This window comes from Lemur catta, chromosome 15 (genome assembly GCF_020740605.2).
Source record: "Lemur catta isolate mLemCat1 chromosome 15, mLemCat1.pri, whole genome shotgun sequence".
Taxonomy (NCBI): domain Eukaryota; kingdom Metazoa; phylum Chordata; class Mammalia; order Primates; family Lemuridae; genus Lemur; species Lemur catta.
Window position 1 is genome coordinate 15,743,744 of NC_059142.1, and position 23,658 is coordinate 15,767,401.

General features: G+C 59.8%; 1 protein-coding gene across 2 annotated transcripts; it reads left to right on the top strand.

Moving 5' to 3' along the window:
* Positions 1 to 21,298, top strand: CLUH (clustered mitochondria homolog). Of its 2 annotated transcripts, none has more exons than XM_045526108.1 (26): positions 1 to 533; positions 7,664 to 7,866; positions 8,672 to 8,843; positions 10,431 to 10,574; positions 10,752 to 10,876; positions 10,972 to 11,126; positions 11,231 to 11,356; positions 11,671 to 11,818; positions 12,004 to 12,096; positions 12,822 to 13,516; positions 14,177 to 14,400; positions 14,522 to 14,626; positions 14,812 to 14,912; positions 15,559 to 15,711; positions 15,797 to 15,859; positions 15,978 to 16,222; positions 16,567 to 16,651; positions 16,834 to 16,987; positions 17,074 to 17,213; positions 18,044 to 18,124; positions 18,212 to 18,337; positions 18,421 to 18,542; positions 18,808 to 18,901; positions 18,983 to 19,117; positions 19,198 to 19,271; positions 19,889 to 21,298. In XM_045526108.1, exons 1-26 carry the CDS (start codon positions 434 to 436, stop codon positions 20,073 to 20,075), a joined length of 4,050 nt encoding a protein of 1,349 aa, XP_045382064.1. In that variant the 5' UTR covers positions 1 to 433; the 3' UTR covers positions 20,076 to 21,298. The 2 variants fall into 2 exon arrangements, with proteins under 2 accessions (XP_045382064.1, XP_045382065.1); XM_045526109.1 differs by having other exon boundaries at positions 14,525 to 14,626.
* Positions 21,299 to 23,658: the final 2,360 nt, after the last annotated feature.

Here is a 23,658-nt window from a genome sequence, read left to right on the forward strand (position 1 = left end):
AGTAGGAAAAACAGGGCCGTGGCGGGAGAGGAGGGTCAGCAATGGCAGGCCTCGAGAAGTCTCCACCCAAGGTCACAGCGCCCGTCCGACGGCGGCGAACAGCGGGGAGTCTCCCCGAAGCCCCGCCCCTCCAGGGGGCCGAAGCCTTTATCTCCCTTGAGACAGAGTACGTTGCCTTTAAGGCGTTTAGAAAAGTCACCACGTCGGCGGACGGGTAACGAGGCGCGGCGCGTTTTGTCCCTCGCGGGCCTCCGTGGGCCCGGCCGGGCGCGAGGGCGGGGCAGGGGAACGGCGGTGGGGTCAAAGGCTACAGCGCGCACCACGTGGGCCGGAGACTCCGTCCTTCCCGCAGCGGCCGCGGCGCGCAGGGCACTTGGGTTAGTGGCGCGGCGGGCGGCGCGGACAGCCGAGCTGGACGCCCGCTCCTGCCACCATGGTCATCAAGACGGACGAGTTGCCAGCGGCCGCCCCGGCCGACAGCGCCCGGGAGCACGGCTCGCAGGCCGGTGGCAAGGGGCGGCCGGGCGCGGCCGGTGAGCGGGGCCGGGGCCAGTGGGCCGGCCGGGGGGGGGTGCCTGGAGCAGGCCCGACGGGCGGGTTCGGGACTCCGCGGGGACCGCCGCCTTCCCTCTGCGCTGGGCCGGTTGCATCTCGCTGGGCCCTCCACCGGGCCGCCCCCGCCCTGAAGGTCACCTTCACTGTCGCCCCTGGCTGCGGCCCGGGCTTCGCATGTGGGGTCTCGGGGAGGGCAGCTGCGGCGGGCACACGCGCGCCTGATCGTGGGGACACGTGCGCGCACACGCGGTTTCGGGGTGCGCAGCCGCCGCAGACCGATAGAATCAGCAGCCCCACCCCCTCTGCGCCTGAGCTTGGGGAGCCCTCAGGGCTGGGGTCACTCTGGCACTTGCGGGGCATCCTCCCTCAAGGCTGCCCTCAGCGCCAGGATCCCGGGCGCTCCTTGTGTGCAGGTTGCAGCCCTGAGAGTGAGGCTCAGCTAGAGGCTTCCCAGGCTTGGTCTCTGGGAAGAGCACGAGGTGGGGGGGGGTGTGTCGTGAAGGGGCTTCTCTGGTTCATCCCCAGAGGCAAGGCTATTACCCCACGTCTTCAGGCTGTGATCTCTGCTCTGTTAGATGTTGGCTTGGTCGGCTGACCCGGGAAGGGAGGGCGGCGGTGGTCTGTCTGTGCAGGGGGCAAAGCCAAGCTCCTTGGCAGGGGGAGGTGTTTGTGCCAGAACTTGATCATTAACCTGCCTTATTGCGAAAAGTGGGTCAGACCAGAGTTGCTGTTTTTAAGGCAAAGGTCGGCAGTGTGGAGTGGAGCTCCCAGCTCTCCCCCATGGGGGCTGTGTGGTGTGGCCTTGGGAGTGGCTGCAGCTTGTGTTGGGTGGGGCCCACTTCCCTCCATTTCTCCCAGGCCTCTCTGTTCTCTCTGTGCCATCCACCTCCATCATGTCTCAGACTCCAGTCTTGGAGCTGGAAGCCCCTTCCCAGACCCTCAGTTGTCATCTCCCCAAATCTTCCTCAGAGCTGACGGCCAGGCTGTGGTTCTCTCTGCCCTGGGTGGCAGTGCAGTGCAGAACTACTCCTATCTGCCACTCCCCCCGCCACTCTCCTCAGTGGGGATTTGTTGTCCTAGCTCATCATCATCTCCCTTCCCAGCTGAGTTGGGAGTCAGGATGGGGACTACCCCCATCACAGCAGTTACCCTGGGCTGAGGGACAGGTTCTGTGGCAGCTTTGCTCATTGCCTAGACAAGGCCAAGGTTTGGGCAGAACAAATGCTGATAGCCCCAAGCTGTCAGGCTCTGTCCTGCTGTGAATCAGTGGTCTGAATCAGTGGGGCAGGCGAGATAAGAGGAGATTGGGGCAGGCAACCTCCTCTCTCGCCGAGAGACTTGCCAAGAGACCTGATGAGCTGAAGCGACTTGCCCAAGGTCACACAGTGATTTTGTTGTTAAGGGAAGTATTTGGATTTCTAGCTCATGGCCAGCAAGCCAAGGCTACCCTGGTGTGTCGCGCAGAGGAAGCTGGGGTAGGCACGTTGGTTTGGATCATATGCTGAGAGCCTCGGCGTTAAGGAGAGGAGCTTCTGCTGGAGGATTTCTGTGAGGGCATCAGTGAAGCCCCTTTCCAGTTATGTGCTGAGGGGCTCTGTTTGGGGTGAGCTGGGTCAGGGGAAGGGCACAACTGTTCATTTGGGGGGAAACTGGGAGTGTACTAGTGGGTAGAACATTGGCTCCTATGTCCCCAGGAAGCCAGTGTAGATAGTTAGGACTTATGTTACAGCTAGCCAGGTCTGTTAAAGGAGGAGGTAGCCTCAGTGAAGGCCCCCAGCAGGCTCACACCTGAGCATCAGAAGTGAGGCCCCTGACCTGAGCCCCCAGATCTTGAAGGCTCTCTAGTCCCTTAGGGAAGAAATGATTGAGGCTTTTGGAGATGGGGGACAAGGGTCAGTTACCTTCTTCGGACTAAAGCAGCTTTTAGGGGTTAAGAGAACAGGCAGGTTTTTCAAGTTCACAGTGGCATGTCAAGTTCCTTTTGCCTAGGGGAGGGCTGGGCTGCCTGGAGTTGAGGCCCAGAGGGGGAGGAGAAGGGGCTGGCAGACTGGGGAGGAGTTTAGGGGCTTACTGGAGCTCCCCAACAAGATCCTAAAACTCTTCTCTTGGGTAGGATTCTGGGCAGAGCAGCTTGAAGAACTCAGGATCCTCAGACCCTGAACACCTACTTCTGGCCTGGTAGGACAGGAAGGAGGCAAACAAATGCCCACCTCCTCAGGGTCTTCAGTAGGCTGCCTGCCTGCTCCCTCCTCTTGTCCTTGAAGCCCTGGGTTCCTGGGATGGGGTGGTGTCTTTTGGGGCCTTACTTCCTGCTGGAGCCTCACCTGCTGAGGCCTTGGCTGAGGTGTGGCCTGGCCCTGGCACAGTCTCCTGAGTGAGACCATGCTAGGCTGATGAGGCACACAGAGGCCACCTGGGGTGGCCTAAGTTTTCTTTCTAACTCCTGTGTGCTGCTTGTGGCATCCCTGTGCTCCCAGGCCAGGACAAGGGTGTGCTTTATCTCTTTTATCTGTCCAGTTAAAACTTGGTTGTGTGTGTGCACCGGAGAGCTTGCATGCGTGCAGAGTGCTGTTTGGGCAACCCTTGCCCGTTCTACAGAGCACCTGCTGCTTTTTCTTTTTCCCCAAAGCCCAGATCCTCAGAGGTGCTCTCTGGGATATGGGAGGAGGGGTGCTGGCCCAGGGTGGTAGAGGCTCAGGGCATCCTGTGACTGGAGGCAGAGTCCTGAGGCCTAGCAGAGGAAGGAGGTGCTGCTTACCTGGTGGGCAGCCTGGCCCAGCGGGTCCCAGGGGTGGGAGCAGCACTCCATGGCATCTGACACACCAGGTTTTTTTCTTCACTTGATCGTAGCCAAAAGGCTGAGAAGCTGTACACCTGGCTTTGCTGCCTCTGCGATCTGGGCAGCTTGCCCACTAGCCTTCTGGAGCCTCGGTTTCCTCAAGTGAGATGGGATGGTCCAGCCGATAGAGGGACCTGCTGTGGGCTGGGCCTGGAGGTAGCACTGGCTCTGTGGTTACCAGGACAGCGGGGCTGTCAACACTCCCCTGGGGTCATTGCCAGGCTGCCCTGCCCACCTCTGTCTCTAGAGGGTTAGGGTGTGGTGGGGGGCAGCTAGGAGAGGGGCTCTGCCTGGGCCTGGCCCTTCCTACCGTCTGGTCGCTGTGTGAGCCTCATGAGGGCCATGGAGAGGCTGAGGGTCTGCTCAGTGCCAGACACTCAGGGCTGCCTGTGTCCCTAGAGCTGGAGGGGAGGGGACCTGGAGTGAGAGCCTGGCTCCCGCCCCCACCCTGGTTGGTATGGATGCCAGAGCAGTCCCGACTGGGCCCTGGCAACAAGTCAGAGGCCCTGGGAAGGGCCTGGCGTGGCTGGGCATGTTCTTCTCCCCAGCCGAGTGGCCTTCAGCCTCTTGCTGCCAGTTCTGTTTTCCCTGGGGAGAGACTTGGTTTTCTCCTGGCAGTGCAAGGGCTGCTGGGAAGGGAAGACAGAGCCTGCCAGCTTCTTGGTGGAGCTTGGAGGCCTGGGGCACGGGCACAGTTGTCCTCTGGGAAACTGGGGGCCCAACCCCCTCCCACCAGAACCAGTGCCTCTCAGGGAGGGGATCGCTGCCAGGTCACCTGCAGGGGGCAGCAGGAGCCAGAGGCCCCAGCCAGGCACTTGACCCAGGAGGCAGGCAGGGTGCTCAGTGTCTGTGACTGGCATACAGGGGTGGCCACCTCATGGCCTGGGCCCGGGTCTGCGCCAGCTGTTGCCGGCAGCTGGCTGAGGCGGTCCTACCCAGCCCCACTGGGGTTGGAGCTGAGAAGACCCCCTTGCTGTGCCCTGCCCCTGCCAGCCAGTCTCCTAGGCCCTCAATCTTGAGGGGTCCAGGTACCCCAAATGACGGGTTCTCCTGCCTGCCTAGCAGCTTTGCCAGCAGTGACCCCCTTTCTGGGGGGTATAGAGAGGTGGGCCTGAGTGCTGATAGCAGCTCTTCCTGGGGTCCTGGAGCCACCGGGGCCTCCTGGCCCACAGCCGTCCTTCTGGCCGACCTTGAGCGGGATTCAAGGCAGGGGGAGTGTGCCCTGCCTGAGGCTGCCCCGGCAGGCCTGGCCCCACTGAAACCCGAAGCCAGCCGGAGCTCCAGCCCTGGGCCGGCCAGCTGCATTAGGGCAACGGTAGCAGCAGAGGCCGGAATGAGGGACACGGGCAGTGCTGGGCCTGAGCCGGAGAGCTCGCCTTGCAGCCATGGCAGTGCCGCGACCCCAGAGCCGAGGAGAGGGCAGCCGCCGACGGCACCAGGTGGGCAGTGAGGGCCGTGTGAACCAGCTGGCCAGCCTCCCGCTGGGGAGGCCACTTGGCCTTCACCCAGTGGTGCGGAGACCTTGGGGGTTCCTTGGAGGAAGGAGGAGGAGCAGGGCCGCTGTCTTGGGAAGAGTAAGCCCCTGGGGAACGGCCACATTCCTTTGAAATCTGAGCAGGGAATAGGTCCCCCTGGACTGGTCGACTCCCTGGTGGGGAAGGCAGACTGGGCGCTGTAGCCACTTTACCTTGTCTTCCCTCCCTCCATGTCCTCCCCATTCCAGACACGCCAAGGAGCACGGGCTCCCCATCTAGGTCCAGGTCCCTGACTCCCCACTGCTGAGATCTCAGAGCTCAAAACTGTTGCTCCATGTTGGGTGGGGCCCTCCCCGCTTCTCCCCTCATTCTGGGGGCTGCCAGCCAGCAAAGCCTTTCTCAGGGGCCCGATGAGGGAAATTTTTTCTCCTGTCTGCTGTTCCTCTTGCTGCTTTTTGAAAGCTGACCAACCGCTGCCTTTCCTATCTCTGCTCTGTCGTTAGAGTCAGGCACTTTGCACTTTGGGGCGGGGCTGCTCACCTGCTAGGGGCTGGGGGTGCCCTGCCAGGCACTGTTGGTCTCCGGAAGGAGAGGTGCTCCTGCCCCCTGTGGCTCTTGAGTTTCACTGCAGGTTTGGAGAGAGTGTGGTGGGGGTGCAGGGGCAATGACAGACACAGTTATTGAAGGTCCATAGTGACGAGGATTGAGGGCAGCGCGGTGGCACGGGGTGTGGGCTGCAGGAGGGAAGGCAATTGGGTCTGTTCTGACTTGGTGACCTTGGGCCAGGCTCTGAACCTTTCTGGGCCTCAGACACCCTTATTTGGGGTGAGGGGAGGGGCTATATCTGAGCTCCTAGAGGTCTTATTTATCACTAAGCTGTGTGGAGACAGGGAAGGGGGAGTGGCTTCTCTCCCTGTCCCCTAGCGGACCTTTTTTTTTTTTTTAGACAGGGTCTTGCTCTGTTTGTTGCCTGGGCTAGAGTGCAGTGGCGTCGTGATAACTCGACTGCATCCTCAAACTCCTGGGCTCAAGTGATCTCCTGCCTCAGCCTCCCAGGTAGCTGGGACTATAGGCGTGTCACTACGCATGGCTAATTTTTCTATTTTTTGTAGAGATGGGGTCTTTTTGTGTGGCGCCAATCCCTTCCCTGAGGCCCCTGTCCACATTTCTGGTGGATCTGGATAGGGGCCACACAGTCCTGGGGAAACGCACCCTCTCCTCACTCCTGACAGTAGTGAGGAAGGGGAGGTGGGGTCTGGACGGGCTGGGCAGAACTGGGTAAGCTGTCCTCTCTGGAAGGGGACCCAGACCCTTCTCAGAGCTGGGGCAGTTGAGCTCCAGCCAAGCCAGGCAGTCTGGCTTATGGGCAGACCCTGGGAGCCAAGATCCTCTCTTGCCAAATGGGCATCCAGGCAGGCCTGTGTTTTGCTAGAGGGTTCTGCAAGGAGGCCTTTGGTTCCCTAGGGCTGGGGGGGGGGTGGCTCTCCTTTGCTCCCCCAGTGCCATGGTAGAAGTGGAAGTCTTGTCACCTGCTTCCCTCTCACGCCACAGCATGTGAGTTGGGTGCTGTCCACAAATATTGGACTTTGCTACAGGTTACAGTAATTAATTCATTAATTTGATGCCTTTGGTTGAGCCTGGGCAAGATGGAAGGTGAAAGGTAGAGGTGTGGGTCTGGACAGCCCCCCCCCCAGATGCAGCAGAACACCTGCTGGGGGGGTGGCTCTGGGAATGAGGGGGGTGATTCTGCCATCAGGGTCATTTGGGCCGGCTTTGGAGAAGAGAGTTTATTGCAGCTAGGCCTTGAAGGGTGAATGGGGTGTCGGCATGAACAAAAAAGCACAGGTAGGAGGGAGGGAGGATGTGATGTGGGGTCATTCTCAGGCTTCCAGTGGTTTCGTGTAGCCAGACCTCGGCAGGCAGGAGCCGAGGTTGACTTTAGGTTGGTGTGTGAGTCCTAAGAAGCTTGATCTTAAGAACAGCGGGCTTACTGGAAGGGTTCCAAGTAGCACTCCGGAAACAGGAGAAAGGCCTGCGCCAGGGGCTGTGGCTGCAGAGGCCGGATCTCATGGGTCAGTTGAGAGATGTAGGTTGGGTGACTAGATAGCAGGTAGGGGGGGTCTTCACAGAGCAGGGGCCAGTTTGTGGAGGAAGATAAACTCCATGCCCGAAAGATGGGTCTTTGGTGGAGTCTAAAGGACAGCCACATGTTGACTCCTGGGAGGTGGCTGTCTCCTTGGTCTGAAAAGCTTGCTGTAGGCCAGGATTGGCCATGTGAGCTCAGAGGCGGGAGGGCATTTGAAGCCCTGGGAAAGGGGGAAGTGAGGGTGGGGAGAGGCTGGGGCCCGAGCACACCTGCAGCTCAGACCGCAGCTCAGGGCCGGTGGAAGAGGCTGGAGCTGGACAGGGAGGGACGAGGGTGTCTCTTTGGTCAGGGAGGAGGAGGAGGAAGTGAGTGGTGGAATAGAGTGCTCCTGAGAAGCCAGACATGTTGGGGCTGGAGAAGACTCCCGGGCTATGCCCGCAGCATGGCATTAATGGTCCTGGGGAGAGTGGTCTGGGAGCATGCTCGGGTGATGCCAAGCTGTGGTGAGCTGAGGAGCAGCGGGTGGAAGGGAAGGCCCAGGCTGTGGAAGGGAGAAGACAGTCCTCTTGCAGGTGGCCTGCAGGTCCCAAGGGTGAGGTGGGACTGTGGTATCTGGGTTGGGACCAGGGCTTGGGAGGGCTGCAGTCACCATTCCACTGGGCATTAAACAAGGCCCACCTGACTCAGCTCCTTTCTTGCCACCCCTAGAGCCACCATCAGTCATGCTCTTGAACGGGGACTGCCCAGAGAGCCTGAAGAAGGAGGAGCAGGCAGCCGAGCCACCTCGGGAAAATGGGCTGGATGAGGCTGAGCCGGGAGATGAGACCACTGGACAGGAAGTCATTGTCATTCAGGACACGGGCTTTTCTGTGAAGATTCTGGCCCCTGGGATTGAGCCCTTCTCGCTGCAGGTGAGGTGGAGGAAGGGGTGCTGGGGACCAGGGCCTGAGCCTGCTAGGGAGCACGAGGCCAAGAAGCCAAGCCTTGCTCCTACGCATCCTGGCCCCTTGTAGGCAGAAAAGCGAGGGTCCTGTGCCTCGCCCGAGGTCACTCAGCTAATGTGGCAGACGTGGGAATTAAGTCAGGTTCAGGTCATTGCCCACAGCTAGAGGACAGCTACTAGCTGGGACTGTCAGCTGTTTGGGGAGAGGAGTGTTTGTGGCCAGGTGGTGTTGGGGTCTCAGGACTCCCTAGCCTCTTGCTCTGTGCCCTCGGGCAAATCGGCTCTCTCTGGGCTGTGACTTTATAACCACCAGAGGGGAGGGTGGTATTGGGTGGTCGCCAAGGGCAGAGCCAACCTAGAGGCATTGCAAGCTGGTAACTCCGTGGGGGACCAGGCAAGGCCCTTTAATGTCCTCTGTGCTCACAGAAGCACCCCTTCTGGACGGCAAAAGCCATTTGCCCTCTAGGGCAAGGCAGGAGGCGAGGCTGCCATTTTGTCCCCCAGTTTTCTCCGTTCGATGCTGCTCTGCTCGGGGATTGCTTTTGCTCTGTAGGAACCGTCAGCGGGGCCAGGCTCTGTTCTGCACATGCGTGGATACACGTGGGCATGGCATGTGGACAGGGCCTAGAATTTAAAAGCCAAGAAGTGGGAAACTGAGTATGTTAGGCATTTATTCTCAGGACCCAGGTACTTTGGGTTGGGGACAAGGGGTTATGTCCTTGCTCCCCACCATGTGACCTCTTACCAGGGTGGTTGGGCCTTCTCCCTGGCAGGTGTCCCCCCAGGAGATGGTGCAGGAGATCCACCAGGTGCTCATGGACCGTGAAGACACGTGTCACCGCACCTGCTTCTCGCTGCACCTAGATGGCAACATGCTGGACCACTTCTCAGAGCTGCGCAGTGTTGAGGGGCTGCAGGAGGGCTCAGTGCTCCGCGTGGTGGAAGGTTGGTCCAGAAGTTGGGCGGCCAGGGGAGAGCCCCCGAGGCAGGGCCAGCCAGCACTCCACCACCGCTGCTGGGATCTCTGTCATAAATGAGCACGTGGAGGAGGGATTGGAGCACAGGGCTGCTTCTTAGGCCATCACACGTGCAACCTCCAACTTCACGGCCCACAGGTTAAAGGACAGAGTTGCGATTCTAAAAAAAGTCAGGCAGTACCAGGCCAGGGCTTGAAATCGGCTGATCAAATTCTGTAAAGATAGATGGTAAGTCTTGTAAGGAAACTAAACAGTTTAATCTGGGCAAGGTGGCTCACACCTGTAATCCCAGCATTTTGGAGGCTGAAGGAGGAGGATCGTTTAAAGCCAGGACTTTGAGTCTAGCCTGGGCAACTGTGAGACCTCATCTCTACAAAGAGAGAAAAAAAAAATTAGCTAGGCGTGGTGGCACTTGCCTGTAGTCCCAGCTACTCTGGGGGCTGAGGCAGGAGGATCACTTTAGCCCAGGAGTTTGAGGTTGCTATGAGTTATGAATGGGCTATTGCACTTAGCCCAGGGAATAGAGTGAGAGCCTGACTCAAAAGGAAAAAAAACTTCACAGCCCTTGAGTGTGGAAGTCAGGCCCAATGCAGAGTTGTCAACTGGTGTGGTAAAACTGCTTTGGTTATAAAACAAACTTTTTTTTAAGACAGTCTTTCTCTCTATTGCTCGGGCTAGAGTGTATGGGGTCAGCCTAGCTCACAGCAACCTCAAACACCTGGGCTCAAGGGATCCTCCTGCGTCAGCCTCCCGAGTAGCTGGGACTGTAGGCACTTGCCACCATGCCTGGCTAATTGTTTCTATTTTTAGTAGAGACGGGGTCTCGCACTTGCTCAGGCTGGTCTGGAACTCCTGACCTCAAGCAATCCTCCCGCCTCGGCCTCCCAGAGTGCTAGGATTACAGGCATGAGCCACCGCGCCCGGCCCAAAAGTGACTATTGACTCCAGTTCCCTGGGGAGAAGCCACTCAGGTTCCCAGGGCCTGTCTGCTTGTTAAGAGCGACTGTGGAAAAGGTCTGTAGCTCAGTGGTGTCCATAGTTGGTAACAGAACCTCTTCCTGCCTCCAAAAGAACGCCATTAAAATCCCACGAAACACACACTGGGGGTCAGTGTTGAAGGTGAAGGTCCTGGGAAGTTCTCAGGCCCCTACTGAGTGAGGGCTGCCCGGGAGAGCAGGGCTGAGGCGGGTGGAGACCCAGCAGCTCGGAAGGCCCTGCCCACCAAGACACTAGTGCGTGAAAAGTGGGCACCTTGTGGGCTCCCCAAGGCTTGCGTGTGCTTCGGGAGGCATTTGGCAGAAGGTTTTTGTGAATAAGGATCCCAGCTTACCAGCAGGCAGGGGTGTGGGGGTGTGTGTGTGTGTGTTTTGAAACCAGAACTCCAGCTTGTATGTTCATAGTGGAATTTGAAAATGGAAGCCTAAAGTTGAAAATTAAGACCACCCGTGATAGCACCCCTGCAGACTGTTTTCTGTGCTAGGCAGGTCGTTCCAGGGTGAAGGGCCCTGGTGAAAGCCTCCCCTCCCCTCCATCGCTTCCCTTCCCCTCCCGACAGAGCCATACACGGTGCGCGAGGCCCGCATCCATGTACGCCACGTCCGAGACCTGCTCAAGAGCCTGGACCCATCTGACGCCTTCAATGGAGTTGACTGCAACTCCTTGTCCTTCCTGAGTGTCTTCACTGATGGCGACCTGGGAGGTATGGGAGGAATTGGCGCCGGGGGTTGGGCAAAGGGGCAGGGGCTGAGGGGGATGGGGGCCAGGCCTTCCTCCTGGAGGGGCCTGGGCCTGAGGTGCCCAGACTAGGGCCCTGTTGAGGTTGGGAAGTGGTTGGCCCCATTGGCCCTGTGCTGACCACCAGCTTTGGGTCCCTCAGACAGCGGGAAGCGGAAGAAGGGCTTGGAGATGGACCCCATTGACTGCACGCCACCCGAATACATCCTGCCGGGGAGCCGGGAGCGGCCGTTGTGTCCCCTGCAGCCCCAGAACCGTGACTGGAAGGTGGGCCTCCTGGGGGGAGCGAGGAAGGGGTCCCTAGTAGGTGGAGAGCCACACCCCAGGAGGCCTGGCCCACTCATGCCTGGCCATTCCTGCAGCCCCTGCAGTGCCTGAAAGTGCTGACCATGAGTGGCTGGAACCCGCCCCCTGGCAACCGCAAGATGCACGGGGACCTCATGTACCTGTTTGTGATCACAGCTGAGGACCGGCAAGTCAGCATCACCGCGTCCACACGGGGCTTTTACCTGAACCAGTGAGTCCCTGCCAGCCCGCCGTGGGCCCTGGTGTGGCCGGCTGTTCCGGGTCTGTGGGCAGACACCTGGGGCGCCCGGCTGAGTGACCACCCTCTGCTTGCAGGTCCACAGCCTATCACTTCAACCCCAAACCCGCCAGCCCCCGCTTCCTCAGCCATTCCTTAGTGGAGCTGCTCAACCAGATCAGCCCAACCTTCAAGAAAAACTTCGCTGTGCTGCAGAAGAAAAGGTAGAGCCTGTGCCTCGGCTGTCCCACCTTGTGTCACCTGCATGGGGTGTGGCGTGAACTGTCCAGCTGGAACTCCAGCACTTCCACCCAGAGAAACCGCCCCCTCCTCCAGTGCCCGAGTCGCCCTGTAGGGAGCTGTCAGCCAGCACTGGAGACAGCCGCCAGCAGAGGCCCATTCGCTTCTGCCTGCCTCTTCAGGGCAGCGTCTCGGGGCGGGCAGATGCCAGAGCAGGCGGGGGCCTCAGAGAAGGGGCCTGCAGCAGGGCTCTGAGCATGGTGGGCTGCCCCATCTCCCCCTCCCCTGCCTGCCACAGGGTCCAGCGCCACCCGTTCGAGAGGATCGCCACCCCGTTCCAGGTATACAGCTGGACAGCCCCGCAGGCGGAGCACGCCATGGACTGTGTGCGCGCAGAGGATGCCTACACCTCGCGGCTGGGCTACGAGGAGCACATTCCTGGACAGGTGCCTGCGGCCTGGCCCCGCCCTCCCGGATGCCCGGCTGGGTTCTGTGCACTGCCCTGGAGGCTCCATGCTTGTTCATTTGGGAGTCTGGGGGGCTGCCCACGGGGAGGTGGAAGAAGGGATTTTGCAGAGCCGGTCTCAGGGCACGAGCTGAGCCTGCATCTCCCTCCTTCGTCCCTCTGCAGACCCGGGACTGGAACGAGGAGCTGCAGACGACCAGGGAATTGCCCCGAAAGAACCTGCCTGAGCGGCTGCTTCGAGAAAGAGCCATATTCAAGGTGCCTGCAGCCCCCACCTTTTTTCTGGCTTCTTTGTGACTTCAAGTCCATGGGATGAGGGGGCTCTATTTCCCTCTGGGCTAAATGGCAAAGGCCACCTGGCTTCCTCTCCTCTCCGCTGACTGCCAGGGGGCCCTGGCCTGGGCATGCACTCTGACCCTTCTAGGGCAGCAGCTCATTCGTATGGCACTTACAGCTTGCTTGGGTTTAAATGTTATCGGTACTGTTACTGAGAGAGAAATGAGGAAAAAATAGTTGCTTAAGAAAAGCCTCCCATAATCTTACTGCCTAGAGGTGATGGTAAAAGAGTGAGCTAATTTCTTGGGTGCTAACTTTGCCAGGGGCAGTGCCAGGTGCTTTATAGGCATTAGTTCCTATAATCTTTTGGACATCTTGTAAAGGTCGGTACTTTTTTACAAGTGACCTTGTAAAGGTTACTGTCTTACAGATGAGTAAACTGGGTCTGAGAGGTTACCTGTCCAAGTGCACCGGCACATAACCGGTGGGCCCCTGCCCCAGCCCTCGCACCGTGTCACTCACTGAGCTCTGCTGTCCCCCTAAGTATAAGTGTTGTAATGGTTTTCTTGCCCTTCTCTAAATGTGCGGAAACTGAGGCTGGGGGTGCCTGGGCTCCCAAGGCAGGTCTGCCTCCACCACCCAGGTAGACACAACTTGAGGCTCTTGTGGGTGGGGCCTCTCACTCTCCCAACCTCGGCCCCTCCCAGGTGCACAGTGACTTCACAGCGGCTGCCACTCGGGGCGCCATGGCAGTCATTGATGGCAACGTGATGGCCATCAACCCCAGCGAGGAGACCAAGATGCAGATGTTCATCTGGAACAACATCTTCTTCAGCCTGGGCTTTGATGTCCGCGACCACTACAAGGACTTCGGTGGGGATGTGGCGGCCTACGTAGCACCCACCAACGACCTGAACGGCGTGCGCACGTACAACGCAGTGGACGTGGAGGGGCTGTACACGCTGGGCACGGTGGTGGTGGATTACCGTGGCTACAGGGTCACAGCCCAGTCCATCATCCCGGGCATCCTGGAGCGGGACCAGGAGCAGAGCGTCATCTATGGGTCCATCGACTTTGGCAAGACGGTGGTGTCGCACCCCCGCTACCTGGAGCTGCTGGAGCGCACCAGCCGGCCCCTCAAGATCCTGCGGCACCGGGTACTCAACGACCGCGATGAGGAGGTGGAGCTCTGCTCCTCGGTCGAGTGCAAGGGCATCATCGGCAATGACGGGCGCCATTACATCCTCGACCTGCTGCGCACCTTCCCCCCGGACCTCAACTTCCTGCCTGTGCCTGGGGAGGAGCTGCCCGAGGAGTGCACCCGCGCTGGCTTCCCGCGAGCCCACCGGCACAAGCTCTGCTGCCTGCGCCAGGAGCTGGTAGATGCCTTCGTGGAGCACAGGTGAGGAGCAGCCCTGCGAGGCCGGGCTGCAGCTCCATGTCAGGAGGCGTAGACATCCTCTGTTGTTTTGAGGCCAGATCCTTGAAGGGAGAAGCTCTGGAAAGTGAGGAAGGGCTGGTTATGGCCACGCTCGCTAGGCTCCCCGACCCAGTCTGCCAGACTCCCCAGTGCAGAGATGCCGGGTGCAGCAGGGACTCGGCTGAAGTGCTGCTGCCGTCTGAATGAGCGTTTGGACGTCTGCCAGGGTGGCCGTGAATGTCATGCTGGGCAGAGTGTGAGGAGGGAACGGGTGCTTAGGAGTCGGTCATGTCAAACATCCCACGCTGGGAATAACTTTCTCAAGGTGTCTGTTGAGAGCCCCGGCTTGGCTGGTGAGCCACTTCTCACCCACCCACGCCCCAGTGTCTTCACGTCTAGGCAGACTTGGGTTTTGCTGTGACCTGCTGCTGTTTGGCACATGCGTGCATGCATTGACAGTTGCACGCTGGGCAGGACATGTCCTCGTGCCTGCAGTGTCCAGCCCCAACATTCCTCAGCCCCCTACAGGCCAGGAACCTGGGTCCTGGCTCTGGGCCCTGCAGCCAGCAGGAAGCTGTGGGCAGCAGAGCTTCCACACAGCCCTTTCTCCTGTCCCGCTCTGTCCCGTCTGCCTCGCTCCAGGTACCTCCTCTTCATGAAGCTGGCCGCCCTGCAGCTGATGCAGCAGAAAGCCGGCAAGCTGGAGAACCCCACCTCCCTGGAAAATGGTGGGCCTCCCTCCTCGGAGTCCAAGCCTGAAGACCCTCCGGGCCCCGAGGCGGAAAGGGAGGAGGAGGGCAGCAGCGCCAGCGGCCTGGCCAAGGTGAAGGAGCTGGCAGAGACCATCGCCGCGGACGACAGCACAGGTGGGGAAGCTGGCAGCGGGTCCTGGCCCATGTCCTCAGGGAGTAGGGCGTGAAGCTCCGGGCAACCCAGCCCCACTGATGGCGGAGAGGGTCCGCCTTCCATCGGGCTGTGTTTCCGCAGCAGACCCTCGGAGCCGGGAGGTGATCCGCAACGCGTGCAAGGCAGTCGGCTCCATCAGCAGCACGGCCTTTGACATCCGCTTCAACCCTGACATCTTCTCGCCAGGCAAGCGCGGGGGCTGGGCAGCAGGAGCCCAGCGGGGTGGGCAGAGCCGTGGCGGGGGTCGGGGGCCCTGGTGCTGGCGGGCCTGTATGCCCCCTGAGTGCTGCCCCCGCCAGCCCCAGTGGCTTCTGGCTTGCCTGCCCCGCCTGCCTTCCACCTGGCTCAAGCCTCTCCCCTCCCTCCTCCAGGGGTTCGTTTCCCTGAGTCCTGCCAGGACGAAGTTCGGGACCAGAAGCAGCTGCTGAAGGACGCGGCTGCCTTCTTGCTCTCCTGCCAGATCCCTGGCTTGGTGAGGACGCGTCCCCAAGGGTGGTGGTGTGGGCCTGGTGCCTCATCCGCCCTCCACTCAGAGCTTGTGGGTCCTTCCCGGAAGTGGCCACCTTACCTTCTCCTGGCCTGGGAGTCAGCAGGGCGGATGATCATCCCATGTCGTAGATGGCAGCCTGACCCCGAGAGGTCAGGGGAGTCTTCAGGCGCAGGCTCTGCCTTGCTGAGACCCTGCATGGGCTGGCGGGTCGGTCCATCCTGAGCCCTGTGTGTTGCAAGGGCTGGGGGAGCTGGTATGCCCAGGTGACACACTTGTCACAGACTGCTGTGCCTCCAGGCCTCTGGACCAGTGGGGGGAAATTGGTGACCCCCAAGTGTCACCCTGCTCTTGCCCAGGTAGTCAGAGAGGAGCCTGTGCCGCCCATTAGGCTCTCAGTTCTTGGCCTGCGGGCCCCTGGCCCTGCGTCCCTGTGTGGGGCCATTCTCCCTGCGCCCGGGCTGGAGGTGCAGGGCAGGCTCCCGTGTCCCTGCTGCTGCTTTCCAGGGAGCTGGGGTCTGAGTCCTGTCCTTTCCTCAGGGCCCCAGAACAGGGTGTGCTCCCCGGGGAAGACCCAGGGGGATGGAGGCCAAGGTGCTGGGCCAGGGGCCTCACCTGTTGCAGCCCACAGGTGAAGGACTGCACAGAGCACGCAGTGCTGCCCATGGACGGGGCCACGCTGGCCGAGGTGATGCGCCAGCGCGGCATCAACATGCGCTACTTGGGCAAGGTGCTGGACCTGGTGCTCCGGAGCCCAGCCCGCGACCAGCTGGACCACGTCTACGTGAGTGCCCCGGGTGGGCCGTGGGACTGGGAGGGCGGGAAGGACGCCTGGGGCCTGACCCCGGTTCCCTTTTGAATCTTTCCAGAAAATAGGCATCGGGGAACTCATCACCCGCTCTGCCAAGCACATCTTCAAGACATACTTGCAGGTACTGCCTGTCCCCTCCCCAGCTGGCCAAGGCCTCCCTGGGTGGTGTCAGGCAACAGGGAGGAGCACCAGGTTGGGGCCCAGGGCCCTTGTGATTTTGGTGAAAACTTCCCTCGCAGGGGGTCGAGCTCTCGGGGCTCTCAGCCGCCATCAGCCACTTCCTGAACTGCTTCCTGAGCTCTTACCCCAACCCCGTGGCCCACCTGCCCGCTGACGAGCTGGTCTCCAAGAAGAGGAACAAGAGGAGGAAAAACCGGCCCCCAGGGGCTGCGGATAACACAGCCTGGGCTGTGATGACCCCCCAGGAGCTTTGGAAGAACATCTGCCAGGAGGCCAAGAACTACTATGACTTCAGCCTCGAGTGGTGCGTGCGTGGCTGGGGCAGGGAGGCGTGGGGCCCCTGGGCTCCAAGGCATTCTGGTCTGTAGTCCCAGGGCAGTGGAGTCAGAAGAGAAGAGGGGCCTAAGTGACGCCACAAGTCACAAGGGGCCGTAGCCCCAACCCAGGGCTCTGCCCCGGTGCCGGACACCAAGTGACGCCACAAGTCACAAGGGGCCGTAGCCCCAACCCAGGGCTCTGTCCTGGTGCCGGACACCACCCAGGGAGTGGTTGTGGAGGGCGGGAGTGGGAGGCCCCTGGGGCTGGGGAGAAGCAGCTGTGGGGCGAGGGGGGTGGGGCGGGGCTGCTCAGGCCCACTTGCCCCCCCAGCGAGAGCGTGGACCAGGCCGTGGAGACCTACGGTCTACAGAAGATAACACTGCTGCGCGAGATCTCGCTGAAAACCGGCATCCAGGTGGGCACGGCTCACGGCATCCCTGCTGTGCCCCCACCCACGGGCTCCCCACCCCCGGCAGGGCCAGAGGGCGGGGGGAGGTGGCTTTCTCCACGTGGCCGTGTCCACACACGGGGGTGAGTCAGGAGGTGCTGGCTGTCTGAGCCCAGGGCTGAGGCTGCTGTGGGTGTCGCTTGCCCCAGATCCTGCTGAAGGAGTACAGCTTCGACAGCCGCCACAAGCCCGCGTTCACCGAGGAGGACGTGCTCAACATCTTCCCCGTGGTCAAGCACGTCAACCCCAAGGCCTCGGACGCCTTCCATTTCTTCCAGAGCGGGCAGGCCAAAGTGCAGCAGGGTGCGTGGCTGGGTGGGGCCGAGCGGAGGTGCGGGGCTTCCCTCGCCCCTGGCCCTGACCTTGCCACCCTTGGGGGTGCCCTGCAGGCTTCCTCAAGGAGGGCTGTGAGCTCATCAATGAGGCCCTGAACTTGTTTAACAACGTGTACGGCGCCATGCACGTGGAGATCTGCGCCTGCCTGCGCCTCCTGGCCCGGCTGCACTACATCATGGGCGACTACACCGAGGTGGGCCTTGAGCATGCTCTGCGCTGTGTCCGCGCAGGCCTGGGGGCCTGGCCTGGTGTGGGCCATGGGGAGCCAGGGGCCTGGGCTGCGCTGTCACCCCCTGTGGTGGCAGGAAGTGGGAGTCCAGGCCCGCAGGACCGCAGCCCCGTCCAAGGGGTGACGTGGTTGCTCACCTCACCTTGGTGACCACGAGGAGGAGCTGGCGGGGCCCAGGGAGGCCCTGGGGGTTGCCGCTGTCCGGGTTTCCCCAGCCCTGCCCCTCAACAGCATGTCCTGGGAGCCTCGTGTGCTCCAGTGAGGGGGATGCGGTGGAGGTGCCGACAGGACCCCCCACGGGGCGCTGGCATGGGCACATTCCAGAGCACAGTGCTGAGCACCTGGCAAACACCCGCAGAAGCCACGGTCATCTGTGACCACGTGTGGCCCTGTGGTGGTCACACTGCCTCGCCTGGCTGGGGCTTGGAGAGGCCGTTTCAAGGGTCAGCGTACTTCAGCCTCCCACACCTTCAGTCAAGGGGATTGCTTTTCTCCTTTTTTCACATATTTTTTTAAGTTAGTATTTTATTTTTAGTAGTTTTAGATTTGTATAGATTTTGTTAGGGGAAGAGGGCTTAAAACAGCAGGCTTTTAGAAGGCCTCAGTGCGTGTGTACTTTGCGGCACGACAGCGGCTGTCGGCCCTTGCGCCGCCCTCGTGGGAAGCACAGACAGGAAATGCAGCCAGGGCAGCGGGAGCACAGGGCTGCGCCGCCGGGGCCGCTTGCCCCGGGGCCGGGCGGCTCTGGGCATGGGGCTGCGCCCGCCCTGCATCGACAGCCCCCCTGTCTCCAGGCCCTGAGCAACCAGCAGAAGGCCGTGCTGATGAGCGAGCGGGTGATGGGCATTGAGCACCCCAACACCATCCAGGAATACGTGAGTGCCGTGCGGGGGGCGCGTGGTGTCCTTGGTGCCCGCGCACGCTGCGCCCGGCCCTGACCTGCCGCGCCCGCCCGCCCGCAGATGCACCTGGCCCTGTACTGCTTCGCCAGCAGCCAGCTGTCCACGGCCCTGAGCCTGCTGTACCGCGCCCGCTACCTCATGCTGCTGGTGTTCGGGGAAGACCACCCTGAGATGGCTCTGCTGGACGTGAGTGCTGGGGAGGGGGCAGCAGGGACCAGCCTGTGTCCCAGGGGACGGGGAGCTGACCAGGCCCTCCCGGCTGCCCCCAGAACAACATCGGGCTGGTGCTGCACGGCGTGATGGAGTACGACCTGTCGCTGCGCTTCCTGGAGAACGCGCTGGCCGTCAGCACCAAGTACCACGGGCCCAAGGCCCTCAAGGTGGCCCTCAGGTGAGGGAGGCCGCATGAGCCCAACTCCCGGGGCCACGGGGCCTGGGGAGCACTTGGGTGGGGCAGGGGAGGGACCTAGTGTTCTGTCTTCATCAAATTTTCCTTTGAGAAACTATCAACTTCCCCTCCTCTGAGCCCCGGACTTGATGTTCCCCTCGGGTTGATTCTGGGGAGGGATGTAGGGGATCCCCCACCCCGAGTTAGGCCCGCTCCGCCTAGCCCGCTCACGTCCCTCCCTCGCCCTGCCTGCCGCGCCTGCTGGCAGCCACCACCTTGTTGCCCGGGTCTACGAGAGCAAAGCCGAGTTCCGGTCGGCCCTGCAGCACGAGAAGGAAGGCTACACCATCTATAAGACCCAGGTGGGCTGCGGCAGTGGCTGGGGGCTGGAGCTGGGCCTCCGGGCCGTGGGCAGCCTGACCCCTTCCTGCCTCTCCCCGTAGCTGGGCGAGGACCACGAGAAGACCAAGGAGAGCTCCGAGTACCTCAAGTGCCTGACCCAGCAGGCCGTGGCCCTGCAGCGCACCATGAACGAGATCTACCGCAACGGCTCCAGCGCCAACATCCCTCCCCTCAAAGTAGGTTCCCGGGCGGGGCGGGGGGCACCCCCAGCCTCGGGCAGGTGAGCCTCGCTCACTGCCGGCCCCGCCGCCCTCAGTTCACAGCCCCCAGCATGGCCAGCGTCCTGGAACAGCTCAACGTCATCAACGGCATCCTCTTCATTCCTCTCAGGTAAGGCCCCCGCGCACGAGTGAGCCCCTAGCCTTTTATTACCTAAGATGTGTCACCCACTCATACGGGGACACAGCTCAAAATTGAACACGGAGCCAGTGATGAGAACCCTCCCAGAAACACTCTGCATAACTGAGCTAACATGGAGCTGTGATCTTTTTTCGCCTGTTTGTTTTCTACACTAAATTGTAGCATACAATGCAGGTTTTTTTCTTGACAATGTATCTTGGTGGTCTTTCATGTCAGTACCTAAAAGTGGCTCCATCCTTCCTCTGGCTGCCTGCGCCGCAGTGCGGGGTGTGCCCTGGGACCAGGCTCTGCCAGCAGCACTCTCCGTCCCCCGCGGGCCTGGGCTGTGCCCGCCGCCCCCCCCTCCCGCGCCCCGCCCCACCCCTGCTTGTGGGAGGGGCGGCCTGCAGGACCTGGGCGTGGGGTGGGCAGAGCCAGGCCTTAGGCCACGTCCAGTGCAGCGTTACTGGCTCAGCATTTAGGGGCCTTGTTCCACACACACCTCTCAGAGGTCGGTCTTATCCAAAGTGCAAGTGTAGCCAAAGCTGGTGAGGTGTCGGAGGGCCCGGGTCCAGTCTGATCCACCTTCATCCCACCCTTCTACTCAGCCAAAAAGACCTGGAGAATCTGAAAGCTGAGGTGGCACGGCGGCACCAGCTCCAGGAGGCCAGCAGGAACAGGGATAGGGCAGAGGAGCCCATGGCCACGGAGCCGGAGCCAGCGGGGGACCCAGAGGACGTGGGCTCCCAGCCCCAGGCTGCCAAGGACCCTTCTTCCCCGAGCTTGCAGGGATAGGGAGAGACAGACGGACAATCAGCGGCCCCGTCACCAGTGATGCAGCTTCCAGGAGAAGGGGGCATGCCTGCAGATCCGAAGAGGAAGCGAGTCCCTCTTCTTCCATGTTCCACCCCACCCCCACCCCCAGCATCTTCCTGGGACCCCAGCCTGGCCTGCCCGCCCCCAAAAAGATGTTTTTGCACTGGTTCACTGAATATACGATGCAGAGGCCTAAGTGAAGACCCGTGAATGGAGTATGTGGGCATCGGTTCCCAGCTGGGGGGCAGGTGCCCCCCAGGCCCCTATCCTCCAGCAGGTGTGTGCGAGTGTGTCCGTGCCCATGAGTGTCACGATCTGTCCTTCCTAACTTGTACATAGCCCCGAGTCGGTTCTGAGTGGATGATGTGCAGCTGAGACTTCTCAGGTCATTTGTATGTTTGACATTATGGCTGCTGCTTTTGCTGCCACTACCCCCAGGCCCAACCTGGCTGAAAGTCTAGGTTTTAAGCCAAAAAAGACGGGGCTTTCGTGTGTCCTGGGATGGGGAGCCAGAGCTCTGTGGCAGGGCTGGAGGGTTGGGTGCACTTTAGTTTTGTGGCTGTAGCTCCAGGGTGAGGGTGAGGGGTGGGCAGTGGCAGTCCCCGGGCACCCGTGCACCCACCCTTGCCTGTCTGCCCTTGGGTCCAGCAGGAGGCGCTGCCACGGGCTCTGACAGGCCTCCCTACTGCACCCCAGGCGGGGATAACCTTGGGGGCTAGTCTGAATGTATCCTTCTCCCCATTTTAACCTGAGCTGCCTAACGCACAGTGGGGTGGGGTGGGTGGGGGGCTGGGGGACCAGGCTGAATTATGGATCCTGGGGGAAGGTTACCAGGTACAGGAGTGACTGTCACCTCTGTGGAGCCCGGCTCCCTACCTGGTCCTGGCCCCAATGCACCTTCTATGGAGAGTAGCTCTGGGGGTAGCAGGCGGTTCCCAGAGGCCCCGGCGCCCCCCACTCCCCGCCCGCCTGTGCCGCTTCTCTGTGCCTGCTGTCAGAGCCCTGGGGTGGGAGGTCGCACCGTGAGCCGGGGGAGCTGTGTCTGGCGGGCCGGCCTGGGTCTGTCCAGACACCTTGTGTCAAAGGGAGTGGGCGTGAGCTAGCAAGTGAAGCATCCCCACAGCTGATCAAGAACTTTTTCTTGTTTTTAAACCATCACGTCTTCATTTCACATTGGAATAAAGTGAGTTTTTGAAACCTGCTGCCCCAGCCTCACCCGTGTGTTCTGTAACCTAGTCTCATTTGACTGCAAGGGCTGCTGGCAGAAATGTTCCCGGGAGATGAATATGTATAAATTAGGTCAAATTCAAGATTATGCCTATAATGTCACTTCAGTGGGTGGGGCCACAAGCACTCAGCTGGGGTTCGCCCAGCTGCCAGTCACTAGGCTCATGGGCCTGTGACAGAGATGAACCTCACCTGTCATTGGTGACAGGAGAGAAAAGGCTAGAGCAAAGGCTGGGTGGGGAGGGCTGCTAGGCAGCTGGACCTGCCAGGTCACTGAGCATCCAACCGTAGGGGCACCTCAGGTGAAGTGTTCCTACATTTGGGGTAGGAGGGTTGGGCAACACTCCCCAGAAGGCGGGCAGTGCTGGGGGGATGGAGAAGTAGCTGACATTTGTCATCCTAGTGGCTTTAGTGTTAGCTACATCCTTGGAAAGCAGAGATGGAAGGAAGGGGAGCCCCCCCCCAGGTGGACTTGGGGAGCAGAGCCTGTGACGTGAGGGGACCTCGCTCTTGGGAGAGGGGAGTTTCTTACTACAGCTGGTGGCTGCTGCTCAGCTATCCCTCTCCAGAGCAGGCAGGCCCTTGGCCTCAGGTAGAAATGAGTGCCTTTTGGAATTTGGGGGAAGTTCTTTGTGTCTTGGAAATTCTGAAAAAGAAAATTCCAACCCTAATAATCTGTCAGCCAACTGGAATAAATGTCTGAGACCTCATGGTGTTAAATGACACCCAAATCAACACCCCTGACCAGTGAATTTCACAGGACTTCTCCAAATGGGGACATATTTTAAAGCTGAGAATGGATTGGGTTTAATTACCATTGTGCCTACTTGTCACCTGAGAGGCCCAGGGCCATTTTTCCTGGTTGATCCCTTAAGCACATTAGTGCTGTCAGATACCTTTTGACAACCCAAATGACAAGGGGCTGTTGTTTTATAAAGGAAATGGAGGCTGTAGGTGTGAAATCCACCCTTTCTCCTTCCCTTCTCTTAGGTGACAGGTTTCAATTTTTTAAAAAAGAGTAAGCAGTGGCATCCAGCAGGTTTCAGTGTGAGAACTGGCACATGCCAGGCTGTGGCCTCAGTGTGGACCAGTAGCTCTTCAAGATGCAAAACAGTCTCACCATGTTGTGTGAGCCACACTGGCCTCTCCACACCCCCTGCTCTGGTCTTTCACTTAGCATTTTCTTCTTCTGTTTGGATTTCTTTTTAACATGCATTTTTTAAATACATATAAATACAAAATAAATTTATATATATATATTTATTTTTAAAGACAGGGTCTTGCTCTGTCTCAAAGGCTACAGTGCAGTGGCACAATTGTAGCTCACTGCAGCCTCAAACTCCTAGGGTCACACAATCCTGCCTTAGCCTTCTGAGTAGCTGAGACTACAGGCACGTGCCACCACACCTGGCTAATTTCTTTTTTTTTTTAGCTGGAGATGGGGTCTTGCCATACTGCCCAGGCAGGTCTTGAACTCCAGCCTCAAGTGATCTTGCCTTGTCAGCCTCCCAAAGTGCTAGGATCATAGGTCTGAGCCCCTGCACCTGGTCCTATTTTTGTAATTTAAAAAAATACCTTAAAAGAACTGTTATAACCAAATTAAACTTTTAAGGTTGTGTTATCTGCATCTACTGCTGCCTTGTTACATAAGAGTACTGAGTACTGTTGGACTTAACTGAGGAATTCCTATATATCCTGCAGCTGAGACTAAGGTGTCCTGATGTGGCCCAAGTGTTTCCTCACCCCTACCTTCAGGGTCTAAGCTGCCAAATCAAACCAGGACACCTACAGAGGACAGGTGGCTTTTCCACAAATGGAAAGTGAAACACCCCCATTAATGGGAGTAATCCACTGATTTTAAGAGAGAAATCAGATGCAGATGCGACCATGCAGGACACAATTACCCCGAGAATAGTAGTCACTTCACATAAAATGATTGAGGAGCCTACGATAGGCTAGTTTGGGTAATTCTTGCTTATCCACCGTCCCCCCATTCCTAATGGCCATCCCACAATGGTCAGCAGTGGGGTACAACGTGGTGATAGGGCTCAGGGATGGGATGAGGGTCTTTCCTGCATTACTAAAATGGCTGAAAAGTTTTAAGTGTCCAAATGGTCTCCTTACGCTTAAATAGCTAGTAAGATGTGTCACACATGTAGAAACAGGTAACGGAAAGACCAAGTCCCAGCTCAGCCCTTAATCAGCTACAACACCCTTGGCACGTGACCCCCACTTCACATGAACCTGTCTTCCTGTCTGTAACACACACTAGCACCCACCAGCGGGCCTGTGTGAGAAAGGGTCAGGTCTCTTCCCTCGGCTAGTTCTTCCACCT